Genomic DNA, 15,578 nt, shown 5'->3' on the forward strand with positions numbered 1-15,578 from the left:
ATAACTGAATTCAGCAATTTTGCAGGTAGAAGTAGTAAAAGCAATAAAAGTATCATGTGGTAACAAAATCTTCTCTTGCTCATGTGATTTCAGTAGATGTCACAATACAGACTGTATAAAAAGACAAGTCAAGTCCAGAGAGATAACTCGCACTTAACACTTTGTGTGTGCAACCGCAAAGCTTTTCCTGAAACCTGATGCCGCCTGTTTGCTTTCACTTCTGCAATGCTTAAAATGGGTCACATTACAGCATTTTATGTAATGACAGATTTCAGTAAAGCTGTGTTTGGTTTCCCTTTCAATACTGGACTTAAAGCGGTGAATGTAAGGAGGTTAAATAGGAATTCAGTCATTAAGTTGCACAATGCTTTAATACCACTGCCTTGAACAGCACTGCATTTGATTTGTACTTTGTAGTTTTTACTTGTACCATCGTTATTTCTTTTCCAGCAAAATGTGGTGATGGAGCATTTCTCATGTTGTCTCTCAGCTTGAACACTGAGCCTTGTGTCCCCTGGCTATTTACTGTTGTATTTTATTTGTTTATAGCCTCCTTTTTAAATATGACTCATTGTTCTTCCACTTTCCATGTCTTAACACATACACAAACACCCTCTAACAATTTGTACACACCCAAACATCCAACACACCTCTATTATTTACACAGCACTGCTAGCCAGAGGTAAACTAAAAAATCTTCTCTTGTACTGAGCCTCTGTGCTGCTTTTCCACTGATGGAGAGACATACTGCAGTTCCCACTCTGTCCTGTAAAACTTGACTGTAGGAGGAAAATGCTATCCAGGTGAAAGAGAGTGAATCTAACTTATCCAGATTTCCTCTGTTAAAAACAAAGAAAAGGGGGAATCCAGAGGAAGTGTGAGTAAAGGTTTTGATAAAACATTTACATTTATTCATTTGCTTTTGTCCAGAGCGACATACAAATTAGGACCAATCCAAGCTATAGTAGATCAAGGAGAACCCCTGAGAATAATTGACTCAACACTCGAAGCTCCACAAGTGCCACAAGGCACGAAACAACACAAGTGCATCACAAATGACAATTTCTGGTTATACCCTCTCTTGGCCATCTCAATTACCATCTGACTGGACTGATCCTGAACAACATTCTCAAAAGACACTAATAAAAGTCTGCTCCTTTAAAAGTTTTAAGCTGTTTTGGAGGATAGGTCTACTTATATCACTCTTTTAAATCCCATTTATGGCAGAGTACATACTCTGTAGGCACTAAATAAGTAAGAGCATCTGTCTTTACTTCATTTATTTTTCCAATTAAAATCTAGTTTGATCTCAGTCCCATTCATCCTTTTTCAGTTGAATCACAGCTCACATGAAGTCCACCATAAGTTTGACTTTCATTACATTTAAAATTTTATATTCATTCAAATTCAAGCAGGGAGGTGTTACACCTGTAACTTCTACCAAAACGCAGTTGAGTCAGATGCATTTTTGAATAACCTTACTCAGCTGTTTACAGTACATACATGAATAGGCTTTGTACTAGCAAATAACCACTTAACCTTTTTTCTCTCTTTCCCTGGGGATATTTGACTTGTATTAAATGGCAAAACCCTCACACACACATTCACACTGCTCAGCTGTGTAAAAAGGAGTTAAATCTACTTTTTTTGTTTTTTATTGGTGGAATAATATTTTTCTTCTGCTGCCTTGGTGGCCAATTTGATGGCCCTTCACTTACTGGCCCCTGTGATACCCAGCATGTTGTAGGCCCTGCAGAGGGACTGGCCTGTGAACCCTCTGCATCCTGCCTCATGGGCTTGCACCTTGCTTGCCACCCATTGCTTTAGCATTCTTCAACCAGTGTACTTTGCCCTCTTCCTCTCATTGACCACCTCAGTGTGGTCCTCCCAGGGACTGGTGAGCTCTAAAAGAATGACCTGCTTGGATGTTTCCAAGATCAGCACCATGTCTGGCTTTAGCGTTGTTGTGGCAACAGTTTCTGGGAACCTCAGTTGCTTAACCAGGTCAACTTTCAGCTCTCAGTCTTGTGTCGTTGCTGACGAAAGCAATGTACTTCTTCACTGGGCAGAGGCGCTATGGCCTTCAGGACTTGGTCATGGCGCCGGCGTTAGTGCCCCTAGCTCAGGGATTTCCAACAGCAGCTGAGGATGTGCTTAGGGTCCCTCTCTTCAGGCACAGAGGGCAATCTGGTGGCTCCACCTTTCCCCATCAAAACAAGCTGGATGGGCTTGGTAGAACGTTATAAACCACTTGGATTAAGAATTTTATTCAATGGGGCTCGGCTTTCCCTAGCTTGGCCCATGAGGCTTTGCTCTCCACTGCTTGCTCCCATCTTGTCCAGACTCACTGCTGTTGCATTCAGACCATTCTGTTGGCTCGCTCCTCCTCGACTGACACTCACACCTCAGCCTGGATCAGTGAACTCTTGTCCTTCCCCTGTGCCTTGTCGTAGCGAGGTGTTAAGCTACTACCCAGGCCAGCCCTTCCATGAGACACTGCACCCACCCGCACCCTGTGCCTTAGCTGAGACTAAACAACATCCACGGCCTCTGCTGCTCTCCACTTCCATCCTGTCCTGACCTCGATGCCAGCCTGAGAGACTTAGGTTGCAGGACTCTCAGTATTGCAGCACCTTCCAAGTACTGGTCACCATAAATTCTTCATTCAGGCTGCTGATGAGGAGCTTGAGCTTGCTGCTCCGCTGTACAGGGTGATGCTGCTCAGGCTCTGAAGTAGTCCCAGACACATCATTAGGAACCTGCTGAACTTCCTCTCAAAGCCCTCAACTGTGGAGATCAGGACTTCATAGACCAAGAGTGGCCAGAGAATCAGTGGGAGGATGCCATGTTGGTATATCCAGGCCTTAAACTTGCCAGGTAGGCCTGACTTGTCCACTGCAACTAGCCAGACTTCTAGCTCTTGCTTGATTGCTCGGCTGGATGCTGTGTCTCTCAGTCTGCACTCACACACCCTCCCCTGGCTCTTCACTGGTTTCTCAGTGATTGATGGTATCTGTATTCACTGATAATCGTGGATGGATGTGATTTATGCTTGTTTTAATTTCACCAAAAATGGACAAGGTGTGATGTGGCACCTTGAGGCTGACAGTGATGGAGGAAGTAGTTACTTATAGATGATAGTCTGGATGACAAATTTTTCTGGTCTTTTCATACTTGTATGAAGTATTTGATATGGTTGATGCTGGTTTGTCTGAGCACCTGAATCTGAAACACACGTGTGTAGATGTACATTTTTCATCTTTTTCCTCAGTCAAACTAGGAGAACAAGTCTCTTCTTTTTGAGAGTCAGAGGAAAGCTGTGGCCACAGGGCGAAGTGTCCTGCTGGGAGCTGATGCAGATATTTATGGGTTTGGGCATTACTTAAGTGCTGCTCATATCTCATCAGACCATCATGTGTTTTGCATATAAAATGTATCTGCAAAATAAGAAATGACTTTAGCTGTCAGATAAATGAAGTAGAGTAAAAGTACAATGTTAGCATTCGAAAAGTAGTGTAGAATTATAAAATACCACAAAAATGTACTTGAGTAAATGTGCTTAGTTACTTTCCACAATTTGCACCTGAAGAATATCTGTAGTCTGTAACCTTCAAGTAACCTGATGTTAAAACTTTCATCATGGCGCCATCTACTGGCACCATCAGTGCAACATAACCAAATACTTTGCCATAGGAATAAAAACAACTGACTGTGTGTAACTTCAGTGTCTTATTAGATAAATACCTGTGTGATTCACATCAATTTTAATCCTGGGCCTCTCTGCTGTTCATATCATGTTAACACAAGATGAGCTAGAAACTAAGGCTGAGTCTGGGTGAAGCCAGTTCTCTGATAGTGAGATTTAAAGAGGAAAACCTATAAGCTGTGTGTTGTCTTTTCTGAAACAGTATAAAAATGTGTAAAGAACACACAAGCAGTAGCATTTAAAGATAATTAACAATAACATTTACAATTACAATTACAATAAATAACTCATCATTATAGAAAGTCTGCTAATTCAGGACATCACCAGATTTTATCCCAGGGACTTTTCAGGCTTCCCTGGATCCATCTTTAAAAGTATTTTTTAGGCATGTATTTTTTAGACAGTATAAATGACAGAAAATGAGAAAGAGAGAGATGAAACAAATCAAAGCTGTATTAAAACCAGAGATGTGTAGGCCATGGTCAAAATCTTATCCCCTGATCCATGAGGGCTCCTTGGCCTGTGACCCTTTGAAGTGGAACCATGTTGTCTTTTGACCTCTCAGACCAGATTGCATGTGTTTATAAGTTGGGAGCAGTTTAACCAAAGCGATTTTCCCTTCTCAGATTGTTTCATTTTAATGGTCTTAATAGGTAAAAATCATCCATATTTCACAAATTCAAAAAGTCAGAAAAAGTAAATAATTTGTATAGCAGGGAAAGATTTTTTATTTTTCTTATCTTGTTATTCATCTCATGACCTCCTCAGATTTATCTTGCAGCCTCTTGAACATCCCCAACACTAGGTAGGCAATGGTGGAAAGCAACTAAGCACATTTATTCAAGTACAATTTTGAGGTATATGTACTTTATTTGATTTTTTTTTTTATTATACGCTACTTTATACTTTTCATATGCTCTTTTATGCTACCACACTTATTAGATAGCTACAATTAGCTACTAGTTACTTTACTGATTAAGACTGTGCATAAAAAACATATGATTAGCTTACAAAATATAGTGCATTTCATAGATTAAAACATTTGACAAGTAGATGAAATTAGTTCCACACCAACCAGCTACACCATTAAAATGCTACTTACTCATACTAATACATAAGAAAAAATAATTTAGTAATGTAATATATAATAATATAAAACTCACAAAAGCTGTTTTTACACAGCACAACTACTACATAACTAAAACAATTAGTTTTAGTTTAGTTTACTTCAGTACTTTTACTTAACATTTTGAATGCAATACGTATACTTACTTTACATTGTCGTGATTCTGAGCACTTCTTCCACCACTGGGCAGTCCCACAGTTAGTAGTCTGAGTAAATCAGGTTTTTACACAAAGCAAACACCAGGTGGCAGCCTCCCTCAGCCCATATGCTGCAGTGAACCAATGGTTGTATTCAGCAGTCCGTGCAGTGGAATGTGTCTGTGATTCAGCTGTTACAATCATGTTAGTACTTCACATAAAGTTCTCACTTCTCCTAACCTTTTAAAAACATGTACTTTTTTTATTCCCAGTGTGCTTTGAGTTGCACTACTGTAATGTGTTGTAAAATTCACTCTTTCATTGGACTAGTGTAAGAAACCAATATATTCATGGCATGTGCATGGCCTCTAATAATTTGTAAGTTGATACTAAGGTCAAGTCAGGAACTTAGACCGTAATCATGTTTGATAATCAGTGGTGGAAGAAGTACTCAGATCCTTTATTTAAGTGAAAGTGGCCTACCAATACAGCAATGTAAAAATACCCCACATAAAAGCCCTGCATGAAAGTAGAAGTACAAAAGTATTATGAGCTTTATGTAGTTAAAGTATTGCAGTAAAAGCAGTGGTTTGGTCCCTCTGACTGGTTTATTATTATATATGACATCATTAGATTATTAATACTGAAGCATCAGTATGTAAGCAGCATGTTACTGTTGTAGCTGCTGGAGGTGGAGCTAGTTTCAACTACTTTATGTACAGTCAGCTGGTTTAGTCCAGTGGTTCCCAATCTAGGGGTCAGGACTGTCCAAAGAGTCAGCAGATAAATCTGTGGGGTTGTGAGATGATTAATGGTAGAGAAAAGAAAAAAAAAGTTCTGATACAAAAATCTGTTTTCAGTTTTTGGACTTTTCTCTAATCTTTGATTTTTGATGAAAGATTGGATCATCTGAATATTTATTGAAATGAAACCATGTGAGAGGTTTAGAGGGAAAAGTCACTATTTGGTGGAACTGTTAACAACTCAACATCTGAAATGTGACCCCGACTACACACTGCTTTTTGTAAGTCATCACATGCCAAAAGTCAAAAGTTTCATCTTTAACAATGTGTTGTATTTTAAAAACTTGTTACATATTATCCATTTTGTCAAATCTTCATCTGAAGAGTAATTGAAGCTGTCAAATAAATGTAGTGGAGTAGAAAGTAGAATATTTCCCTCTGAAATGTAGTGGAGTAGAAGTATAAAGTAGCATCAAATGGAAATACTCAAGTAAAGTACAAGTACCACAAAATTGTTTTTAGGTACAGTACTTGAGTACTTAGTTACTTTCCACCTCTGCTAATAATCTTTCATAGCACGGACTTTGCTGAAGAGAAAATGAAAAGACAAGTCATAACATGAACAGTAAAAGCCTGATGTAATGCATTGCAGATATAGATGTTTGGTATGTGAAAGCTGTTAGCAGGTAAAGCTGGAACCCTGCTGGTCGGACTCTCATGGTATTTGGGTGGGTGTGTCTGAATATGGTGTTTTACATCCCCAAGGAGCAATAACACTTGTGTGAATTATTTATGTCTTATTGTCTTTCTAATCTGCATTGCTTTTCTCTGAGCTCTGGTTGACTGGTCCCATTTTAAAACCTGCTCCAGATTGTATCTTTTTTTTTCTTTTAGATGGGAGGAAAAGGTCAGAGATCAGGGTTAGGGGTTCCTGTGTCATGGAGGTCGTGGGGAAAAGGAGGACACCCCTTGTATAGCACATGGTGATGATTCCACAGACAGTCCCCCCAAAAATCATCCAAATTCCTTCACTTCATTGTGTCCAATATTCTTCAGGCGCCTGAGTGGGTGTTGGAGACTACATGAGTACTCTGCTGAGGTGGATCCTGACCCCCCGCACCATTCTCACACATATGCTACCATAGCAATAAAGGACAATGGCGGGTACTTGAAGTTAAGCTGGGAGATGACTTGGGGAGCAGGCCATTGTTAGTGTTAAGCATTGTTACCCCAACAATGTCCCTGCTGAGGTAAAGATCTCAGAGTTTTAATGAGGGAACATAAGAGAGGAGAAGGAGGAGGGCCCGCATCTGAGTTTTATGGGACCAACGTTTCTTCTTTCTTCTCTTTGGCAGGGATGAAATATTCCTAACATAGCAGATTGAGGGTTGGGCCACTGTGTAATTATGGGATGTGAAGTTACAGGCTGTGATCATCGCTCTGTGGGCAAAAGAACTCACAATCACATTTGGTGAAGTTTTAAGTTAGCTCAAATATCTCTTTTTTTAAATGTTAGATTCATTTCAGTTTCAAAACATAATATCATACTCTTTAAAACCTCACATCTCGAGGTTTGCATGTTTTAGAACTGAGTTCATACCATGAGTCTTCCAGCAATACTACTATTTTTTTTAAAATAAAATGTGGGTTTATCTTGCCAGAGGTGGGACGAAATTAAAGTTTTGCAAGTCAAAAGTAAGTCTTGAGTCCCAGGTCAAAATAGGTCAGTTCCAAGATAAGTCTGAGTCCTTGTAAACATTGTGTTTTTACTTTAGATTGTAGTTTGAGATTGAAAAAAAGGAAATGTGAATACATATAAATTTATGGTAAACAGACTTCATCCATGGAGGAAGATCTTATAATATGCTCAAAAGCTCCAGAACAGCTACTACACTAACCTTATGGTAAGACTGTTTTGTCAACTATTATTTTTCAAAGTATGACTTTCAATCTCAATCTCGACTTTTAAACCAACTTTCAACTTTCAAGAAAAATGGAAATTTACACGTTTCCATGTTAACATTTCTGGGCAAACTCTACCTATAAAAGAAGATGATGTGTTATGATCAAAAGCTCCAGAAATGCTGCTGAATGGACCTTATTGTCAGATTGTTTTGTCACATTCAGGCGTGCTGCCAAATAAACCTTTCACTCCTGCTTGTGCAATATAATTGGCCACTGTGGAGGTGAGTCAGAGTAAAGTTGCTGTCAGGAGAACACAGACTTGATTCCCCTGCACGTTCTTTTATTTTCATCTTTTGCTATGTCTGATATGATACTGAACAAATTGATTGATGTCGCTTTCAGCACACTTCAAACCTTGAGTGGCCATGCAATCAGGGACATGTGTCTGACCTCAGGCCAGTCGCTGACAACAGATGTCCATCACTAATCAGTGTCATTAACTCGGCCTGAGTACAACCAGGGATGCTGAAGGTTTTGTCTTGTCCACTGAGAAGCTTAATTAAAGAGAAGATGTGCACACTGTGGAGCAAACTGATCAATATGTTAGACAGGGAGAGGCTTAGGCCAGAGGTGGTGTATGATTTTGACCTGGCATTGTCTGGTCATGAGACGTTGGTGAACTTTGACCTTTTGCTTGCGAGTGAACATAAAGCATTTGTTCACGCCAGGCAACACGTAGACAAATCATGTCTCTACTTAATCATTGCCTGGTTCAAGATGGTTATGTCATGTTTAGTGTTCAAATAATTAAATGTTTCAGGCCATGGAGTGCAAGGGGGTTTTACCAGGGTGGTCTTTTCTTCCCCCTTTTTCTCTGGCAAAGCTGTTACTGTGGCCTGTAAACAGACCAAATACACTAGTGTTTGTTTGGGACATTAACTTGTTTGCTATGGAAGAAGAAGATTACTCACTTCAGCACCACCTGCAGATGTTTCAGCAGCTGAATCTCGACTGCTGTGTGCACTTTTGTGTTAAAATGCACATCATTCAAAGATGTACCACACACTCCACCCTTCACTGTGGAAATGTTTTGCAATGAAGGCAGAGCGACCTTTAATTACCATTACCTTTTCTCTGTCAAGATGTTGAATATGGAAATGAAGGTCTATCTGCATTGAATTCCTGTCATTTGTAATACACATCGGGAGACATGCTACTGCAAATCAGCAACTTTGTACACCAATAGAACTTTGTGAAACTGCTCTACAGCTGCTTCTTCTACTGTTGGTTTGAAAATATCTGCCTACAGCTGGTTATTACAATAATGTTTAAAACCCAGCCAGATCAACGTAAACATCAGGAACTATTTCAATTAGTCAAAAACAGCCTGAATCAACAGAAAAGGGCATATTATCAGCTGGAGATATTAGCAAAAAAAGGAGGTTTGGACCCTCTTTTAGAGCTCATAGGTCTGCTGATTTTAACAGGATTAGGGGAAAGAGGATCAGCTAAAAACTAATGTTTGGCGGCAAGGTTGAGACATGACAGCTTTACCCCAGGATGAGGATCACAGTGATGTCTCTCAGTGCAGAGACTTAACGATGAAGACATCGGGACAAAATCACTTTGTCAAATGCTGAACCTGAAGACAATCTGAAATGCATACTGTTGTAAATCAAAGTATGAATTTAATGCTATGTGTTGTATCATTTGTTAATGTGTGGATGTAATTAGATACTTTACGTGGGTAAAAGTAGCAACCTGACCATCTCAGAAACATTCTGTTACAAGTAAAAGTACTTATTGTGCAAAAAATGGACTGTTTATAGTATCACATGTTATAAGGGCTGCAAGTAATTATTTTTTAATATTGATAAATCTGGTGATTATTTTCTTGAATTATTTATTCAGTGTTTTATCTATAAAATGTCAGAAAATAGTAAAAAAAAAGAAAAAAAAAGAAAAAGTTCACTATCACTTGAAAACAAAGAAAAGCAGCAAACCCTGATATTTGGGAAGTTGGGAATATATTTGGCATTTTCTCTTAATAGATTTCTCAAAATTGCTGCTTGTTTAGTTTTCTGTTGATCAACTAGGCAAATCGATTGATCGATTAATTGTTTCAGCTCTCCAATTTATATTATTGGATCATTATTCCTGATGCATTTATATGTAAGTAGTGTTTTACTGCTGTAGCTGGCAGAGATGGAGCTATATATATATATATATATATATATATATATATATATATATATATATATATATATATATTCAGTATAATACGTACCTTTGTGTGTAAAATCTTCGTATACAAAGTAATTTTGCAACCAAAGCTGTCAAAGAAAATTTAGTGGAGTAAAAGTTAAAATAGTACATTTCCCCCTTAAAGTATAAAGTAACATATAATGGTAATCGCCGATTCAAGTAGGCCTATAAAGTACAACTAGGCCTAGTTGTGTACATGGTTAATGGCTTTATTATTCAGTAACTACTACTGCTGCTGCTATGTGGAGCAATAACAGTAATATTGATCCTCACAATATGTCAGTTATTGTGACCATAATTGGTGTTGTAGACGGGGCGGGGCTGAGCGCCTCCCCCCGCCTCTGATGCAAATGAAGGGGCTTACCCGGATCTACCGCTGCAGATATTTCCGAGGCTCCTCCCTGCACTTTTTTTTTATCGCCTTATAACAGGATATCTCACTGGCGCGAAAAACGCACTGTGTGGCTTTCTATTACACATTGTGGGGCGGAACTAGTGCCTGTTGTTGGAGCCCCGGCGTTTTTTTTTTGCTTTTTTTCTGCTAAACTAAGGCAAAAGTACAGACTGCGTCGAAACACCGCATCTCTGGATCCAGCAACAACTCAGACAGCTTTTATCCGCTTGATCTCCACCAGTGGACACTTTGCTCTTTGGCTGCTGAGGGATTTTCCATGCCCTGAATTTCGCATTAGGATTTTGCGGAGAGCCGGTGAGTAGTTTTATTCTAGTGTATGCCTAGGAAAGTTTCAATTGAGGAAATGGAGGCTGAACTCTCCTTGTGACTGTGAGGCACTTTTCTGCTTTTGCTTGTTCATATATGGAACAAAGCGCAACCTACATTTCAGGAGATGAAGCCATGTGAGTTTTACGCAGGATAGTCCTGCAAAACTAAGTCTGCAGACAGCCCATGTCCTCTCCTGTCTATGAATTATAGTTGACGCCTATATATATAACTAGATTATATAATAACCTTGTGTGCCTGGACAGTTTGAGTCCATCACTGCAAAGAGAGCATCCGCAAGATGCAATCAATTATTAATGTGGTCCCATTTGTAGAAAGTATGCTGTTAGAGGGATGATATCTTAATAGCCCATTAGATGGATACTAGAAATGTGATCATATCTGATAGAAACTAATTGAAAAGAGATCATGGCTAATTACTGTGATATTTCCCCTCAGGTTGTTCTTCAGAGGCCACTGGTGTCATTTGATCATTTCTGGGGATAAACTCTCGAGGATTTTATCAGCTTGAAAATGGAGTTAGACTGGTTCCAGCACTATTTTCTCGATGATTTTGACACTGAGGAGGATTTTTACAAATCAACCGCACCAAGCGAGGACATTTGGAAAAAGTTCGAGCTGCTGCCCACCCCTCCCATGTCTCCCACCCGGACTCTGAGCGGTGCTGCTCTGCACCCCTCGTCGGGAGACAAGCGGAGCTGGCTGTCCAAGGTCCTGGGTCAGGACGAGGAGTGCGAGGGTCAGTTCATTCCGGACACGGAGGAGCTGTTCGGCAACCTCAGCTCTATCATCATCCAGGACTGCATGTGGAGTAGTTTCTCTGCAAGTAAGCAGCTTGAGAAGGTCAACGGGAGGCTGTCAGCTGCGGCACAGACCAGCGTCCCTCCGGTGGCACAGATCTCCATGAGACCGAGCAAAGCGCAGTGCGTCTCGCCCGGTGGCCCGCTCGCCACCTCGGCGACAGACTGCGTCGACCCCGCGGCTGTTCTCACCTTCCCGGCAAACAGCTGCAGGAAGCCGGCGTCGTCTGGCTCCGAGTCTCGCTCTGATTCCTCTGGTAAGGAAGCAGTCATGCTCTAAATTGCCCCACCCTGCCCCTGCCTCAGGATCATATTGCCCTCTAACAATGCGTAATTTGGAAAGCTGCTCTGCTGTTGCATAATAACTGTGGTCTGTGGTGCATTGGGGTTATCAAGTGCAGCACAGTCACCTCAAGGCAGAATGTTACCCTCGCTTTGCCAAGGACATGCTTATTCTGAGTGCCCATGCAGTCTTTTAAAAACCGCGCCCCCATCACTTTTGCTTGAATTTCCCCCTTTCGATATCTTCCGTTGGCTCTGTATTACATTCAGAGTGCGGTAGAGGGGCGGGGTGACCGCGTCTTGCTGATTTATTACTACTACACCATGAGAGCAACTCTTTCAGATTTCCCAAATTAGGGAATGCCCCCTGCCCGCAGATCTCCTCATTTAAATTGTTGATGAATGCTCTGTGCTCCATGACAAAAGCTTGAATTCCTGCAGGCTTTGGCATGGATGACCACTGCTGTTAACACCTCAGTTCCTGCTCTGCCCTCCTCAGACTGGGCAATAGTGATTTGCATGCTTGGCTCTGAAATGCACTTCCTTATAGCTTCTTTTAGTTAAATTTTGATTTAGCTTGACTTTGCTCTTTCTAATGCAGACATGTGAAGATTGTGAAATATTTTGTAAAAAAAAGTTCACGTAAAACCTTCTTCTGTATGTGTATTGATGGGTATATGGTTGTTTTTCTATATGTGATCACAGATGATGAAGAGGAAATTGATGTGGTCACTGTTGAGAGCAAGCAGAACCGGGTGCGGCTGGTGAACGTCCGAAAACCAGTGACCATCACGGTCCGTGCAGACCCCTGCCCAAAACGCTTCCACATGTCTGTGCACCGGCAGCAGCACAACTACGCCGCCCGCTCCCCAGACAGTGAGCCAGAACCTGAAGAGGAAGAGGAGGAAGAGGAGGAGGAGGAGGAGGAGGAAGAGGAAGAGTACGAGGAAGAGCCCCAAAGCAAACGTACATGCACAGCATCCAGTCAGCATCTGGGCTCATTGTCTTGTGTCTCCCACCTATCCTCCCCCTCGGAGACTCCTCAGAACTCAGACACAGAGGACACTGACCGCAGGAGGAACCACAACTTCCTGGAGAGGAAGAGGAGGAACGACCTCAGGTCCCGCTTCCTCGCCCTGCGGGATCAGATCCCCGGTCTGGAGTCGGCCAAGACTCCAAAGGTGGCCATCCTGACTCAGGCAACAGAGTACCTCACAGAGCTGCACACCAGGGAGAAACGGCAGCTCCAGGAGAGGAAACGCCTCAAAGCCCGACAGCAGCAGCTTCTCCGCAGGTTATCTGAGCTGAAGCGCTCTTGAGGCGCAAACGAGTGTGCTTCCAAAATAAACTCCTTTACACAGTCCAGAACTTTATTCTCAAGTTACCTGTCACTTTTGAAAAGCTACCGTTTTTATATAACAACATGCCTCATGTAAATAGCTGTGATTTTTTTTGTTTTGTTTGGAATACATTTAAAATGCTGTGGGCTTCCTATGAATTGACTGTGCTGGCCTATGAACCTGTTATTGGGGAGGAGCAGTTAAATCTCAGTGTGTTGTGTTGGTTTTTTTTAATTTGCACAGTGTTTTAGTCATGGACAGGGGTTAAATTGAATTGATTTTTTTAAATAGCTATGACCAAGATATTTCCTGGTATGCTGTGATGGGAAATGAGAGCAGAGTGTGTTAATAGTTTACCAGTGTGGTAGTGAATTTGTAGCCTTGAGAATGGGTGTGGAGGTTGTTTGAGATGTCTTCATTTCATCATTGCACACTTACATTGGAGTGAAGTGTAAAGGCCTTGCTGTGTACATATGGGTGAGTGAGTCAGTTGTAGGTTTGTTTGTTTTTTTTTTTTTTATGACTGACTGTTTGATGTACAAATTGTTCTGTAAATTAGAGCTTATCACTCCTGGTGAAGGAGGCAAAAATCAAGAGTTGGCACCGAGCTTTTCTCCTCCTGGATGACGTGCCACCAGGCATCAAGGAGCATCTATTTTGTTAAGAAAATAAGAAAAATTGACAAAAAAAAAGTAATAAGTAGCACTGCTGTACTTTATATTCACACGTCACTTTGTGATTTCAATGCTTCTTCTGATTTTGGTTGATTTTAAAGCATGCTAATAGCAACATTAAATTTTATACCACATTTGCATACAAACCTTCTTTGTTTTTTATTTAAATAAAACACATTACACTGTTGGAAATAAGTTCCTGCATTTTTTTTCTGAAATAAACATCAGAACATTTTGGCCTTGCCATCAGATTGCATTTGAGCTCATTGCAAAACTACAAGTGTCTAGTTGTTTCTGTGTCAACCTAAAGAAAATTCACACCAAAGTGAAACCCTGATATAAATGTTCCAAGCAGATGTAATCACACCTCACACTGACAACGTGGGGAAGATCCACCACACGCTGATGTGGTAGGGCCTCTCTGTCACCCAAACCAGCTGTAAATGAGGGAAGATCATAAAAAATGAGCCAACTGGTTGATATCACCTCTCTGTGTCACTTTGCGGTATCTGTCGTATAAACTAGTGTCTCTTATGCGCCAGCTGCTTGTTTGAAGAAGGTTAGACAAAGCTTGTCCTTGAAACTTGCCCTTGAAGTGTGAGTGTGTGATACTGTCGTAGATCCTCCCCTCTGCAGTGGCTGCTGCATGCTGGGCACCTGATGTGCTTTGAATTAGGTTACACTCACACACACATACACCACAATCGGTATCTTTAGAACAGTCCCCTGGGTCTTGAGACAGAGGTTGTGTGGACTGCTACCTGGATCCAGTGCAGTGCTATTCACACAGGTATGCAGTCAGAGAGGAGCACTGCTGCATGCCTGTGAAGCATAAAGTGGCTGTAAAATGGCCTGTAAATGACAAAAAAAGTGAAAATCTCTTAGTGATTTTTACATTATTGGACGGGACTGCCCTTATACTCACTTATATTTATTATGTGACGTGTCTTTTACTAGCATTTGTTGTATACTCTGCTGCTTTGTGGGTTTGCGTGCCAGTTAGATGCAGCTCCCCCAAAGAGCGACTTGTGTAACGGTGTCTAGTAAAGGCAGATTTCATTTTTGATAAATGAACTTTTGTGTTAATATAAAGATGCTTAGGTTCAACGTTTAAAACTCCCCTCCAAGCATATTTTAAGACATATTAAAATACACTTCTTTGAATAATAATTGGAGTCTGATATATATGGTATTTCCACAAAAAAGTTCAATTTACCTACTTAAAATTTCTTAAAATGTCTACTGTTTTTGTATTATTGAAAAATTCAGAATCTATAAATTTGCAGATATTTTTCATTTCAAAAGTTTAAATGCTGGACACAAGATGCTTCCTACTTCACTGTAAAGTCCTTTCTCTGTTTGTGTGCACTGGAGGTTTCCACATCACACTTATGTGAGTTGCATATTGGACCGCAATTGGCTTCCAAACTGGTTGTGATGTCACAAAATCAAAATTTCTACGTACACATGTTAAACTGAGATATCAGGTAAGCACAAAGTAACTTTCCCCCTTTCAGCAGATGAATGTGAAATCAGCCTTCTAGTGTCAAACTCTGCACATACTGTACATCATTCTGCGCAGTGAAGGTCGAACATCCAAGTGAAGAAACAAAAAGAAAAGCACATTTTTTTAGCAGACGCGGACTTTTAACAGTAATCCAAGAGTACACAGAAAAACGGTCTTGGTGATGACAATCTGACAGAAGATTTCCTTGTTTCATTCCCTGTGGAATTTATAACTGTCATGACAAGATCCCCACACAGACATACTGTATACTGTGGTTACCTTTACAGGCATGCCAACACCCTAAAACTAACACTAACCTGGCTTCACAGCATTTTGAGTCTGTAAGTAAGA

General features: G+C 40.7%; 1 protein-coding gene and 1 long non-coding RNA gene across 2 annotated transcripts; one reads left to right on the forward strand and one right to left on the reverse strand.

Annotated features, from left to right (window-relative positions):
* Window positions 1-888: 888 nt before the first annotated feature.
* Window positions 889-5,018, reverse strand: LOC121881213. Its single transcript, XR_006091718.1, has 2 exons — window positions 4,979-5,018; window positions 889-3,437 (listed from the first exon to the last, which is right to left on the reverse strand). It is a non-coding gene; the product is annotated as an uncharacterized LOC121881213 (long non-coding RNA).
* A 5,286-nt stretch (window positions 5,019-10,304) lies between these two features.
* On the forward strand, window positions 10,305-13,915 carry mycla (MYCL proto-oncogene, bHLH transcription factor a). Its single transcript, XM_042388386.1, has 3 exons — window positions 10,305-10,591; window positions 11,063-11,681; window positions 12,412-13,915. The coding sequence occupies exons 2-3, from the start codon at window positions 11,138-11,140 to the stop codon at window positions 13,023-13,025; spliced, it is 1,158 nt and encodes a 385-aa protein (XP_042244320.1). The 5' UTR covers window positions 10,305-10,591; window positions 11,063-11,137; the 3' UTR covers window positions 13,026-13,915.
* The last annotated feature ends 1,663 nt before the right edge of the window (window positions 13,916-15,578 follow it).

Source organism: Thunnus maccoyii, chromosome 16, assembly GCF_910596095.1.
Source record: "Thunnus maccoyii chromosome 16, fThuMac1.1, whole genome shotgun sequence".
Taxonomy (NCBI): Eukaryota; Metazoa; Chordata; class Actinopteri; order Scombriformes; family Scombridae; genus Thunnus; species Thunnus maccoyii.

Coding starts and splice junctions, on each gene's coding strand:
- mycla (XM_042388386.1), top strand. CDS start 11,138: ATGGAGTTAGACTGGTTCCAGCACTATTTTCTCGATGATTTTGACACT. Junction 11,682..12,411: donor GTCTCGCTCTGATTCCTCTG/GTAAGGAAGCAG, acceptor ATGTGATCACAG/ATGATGAAGAGGAAATTGAT.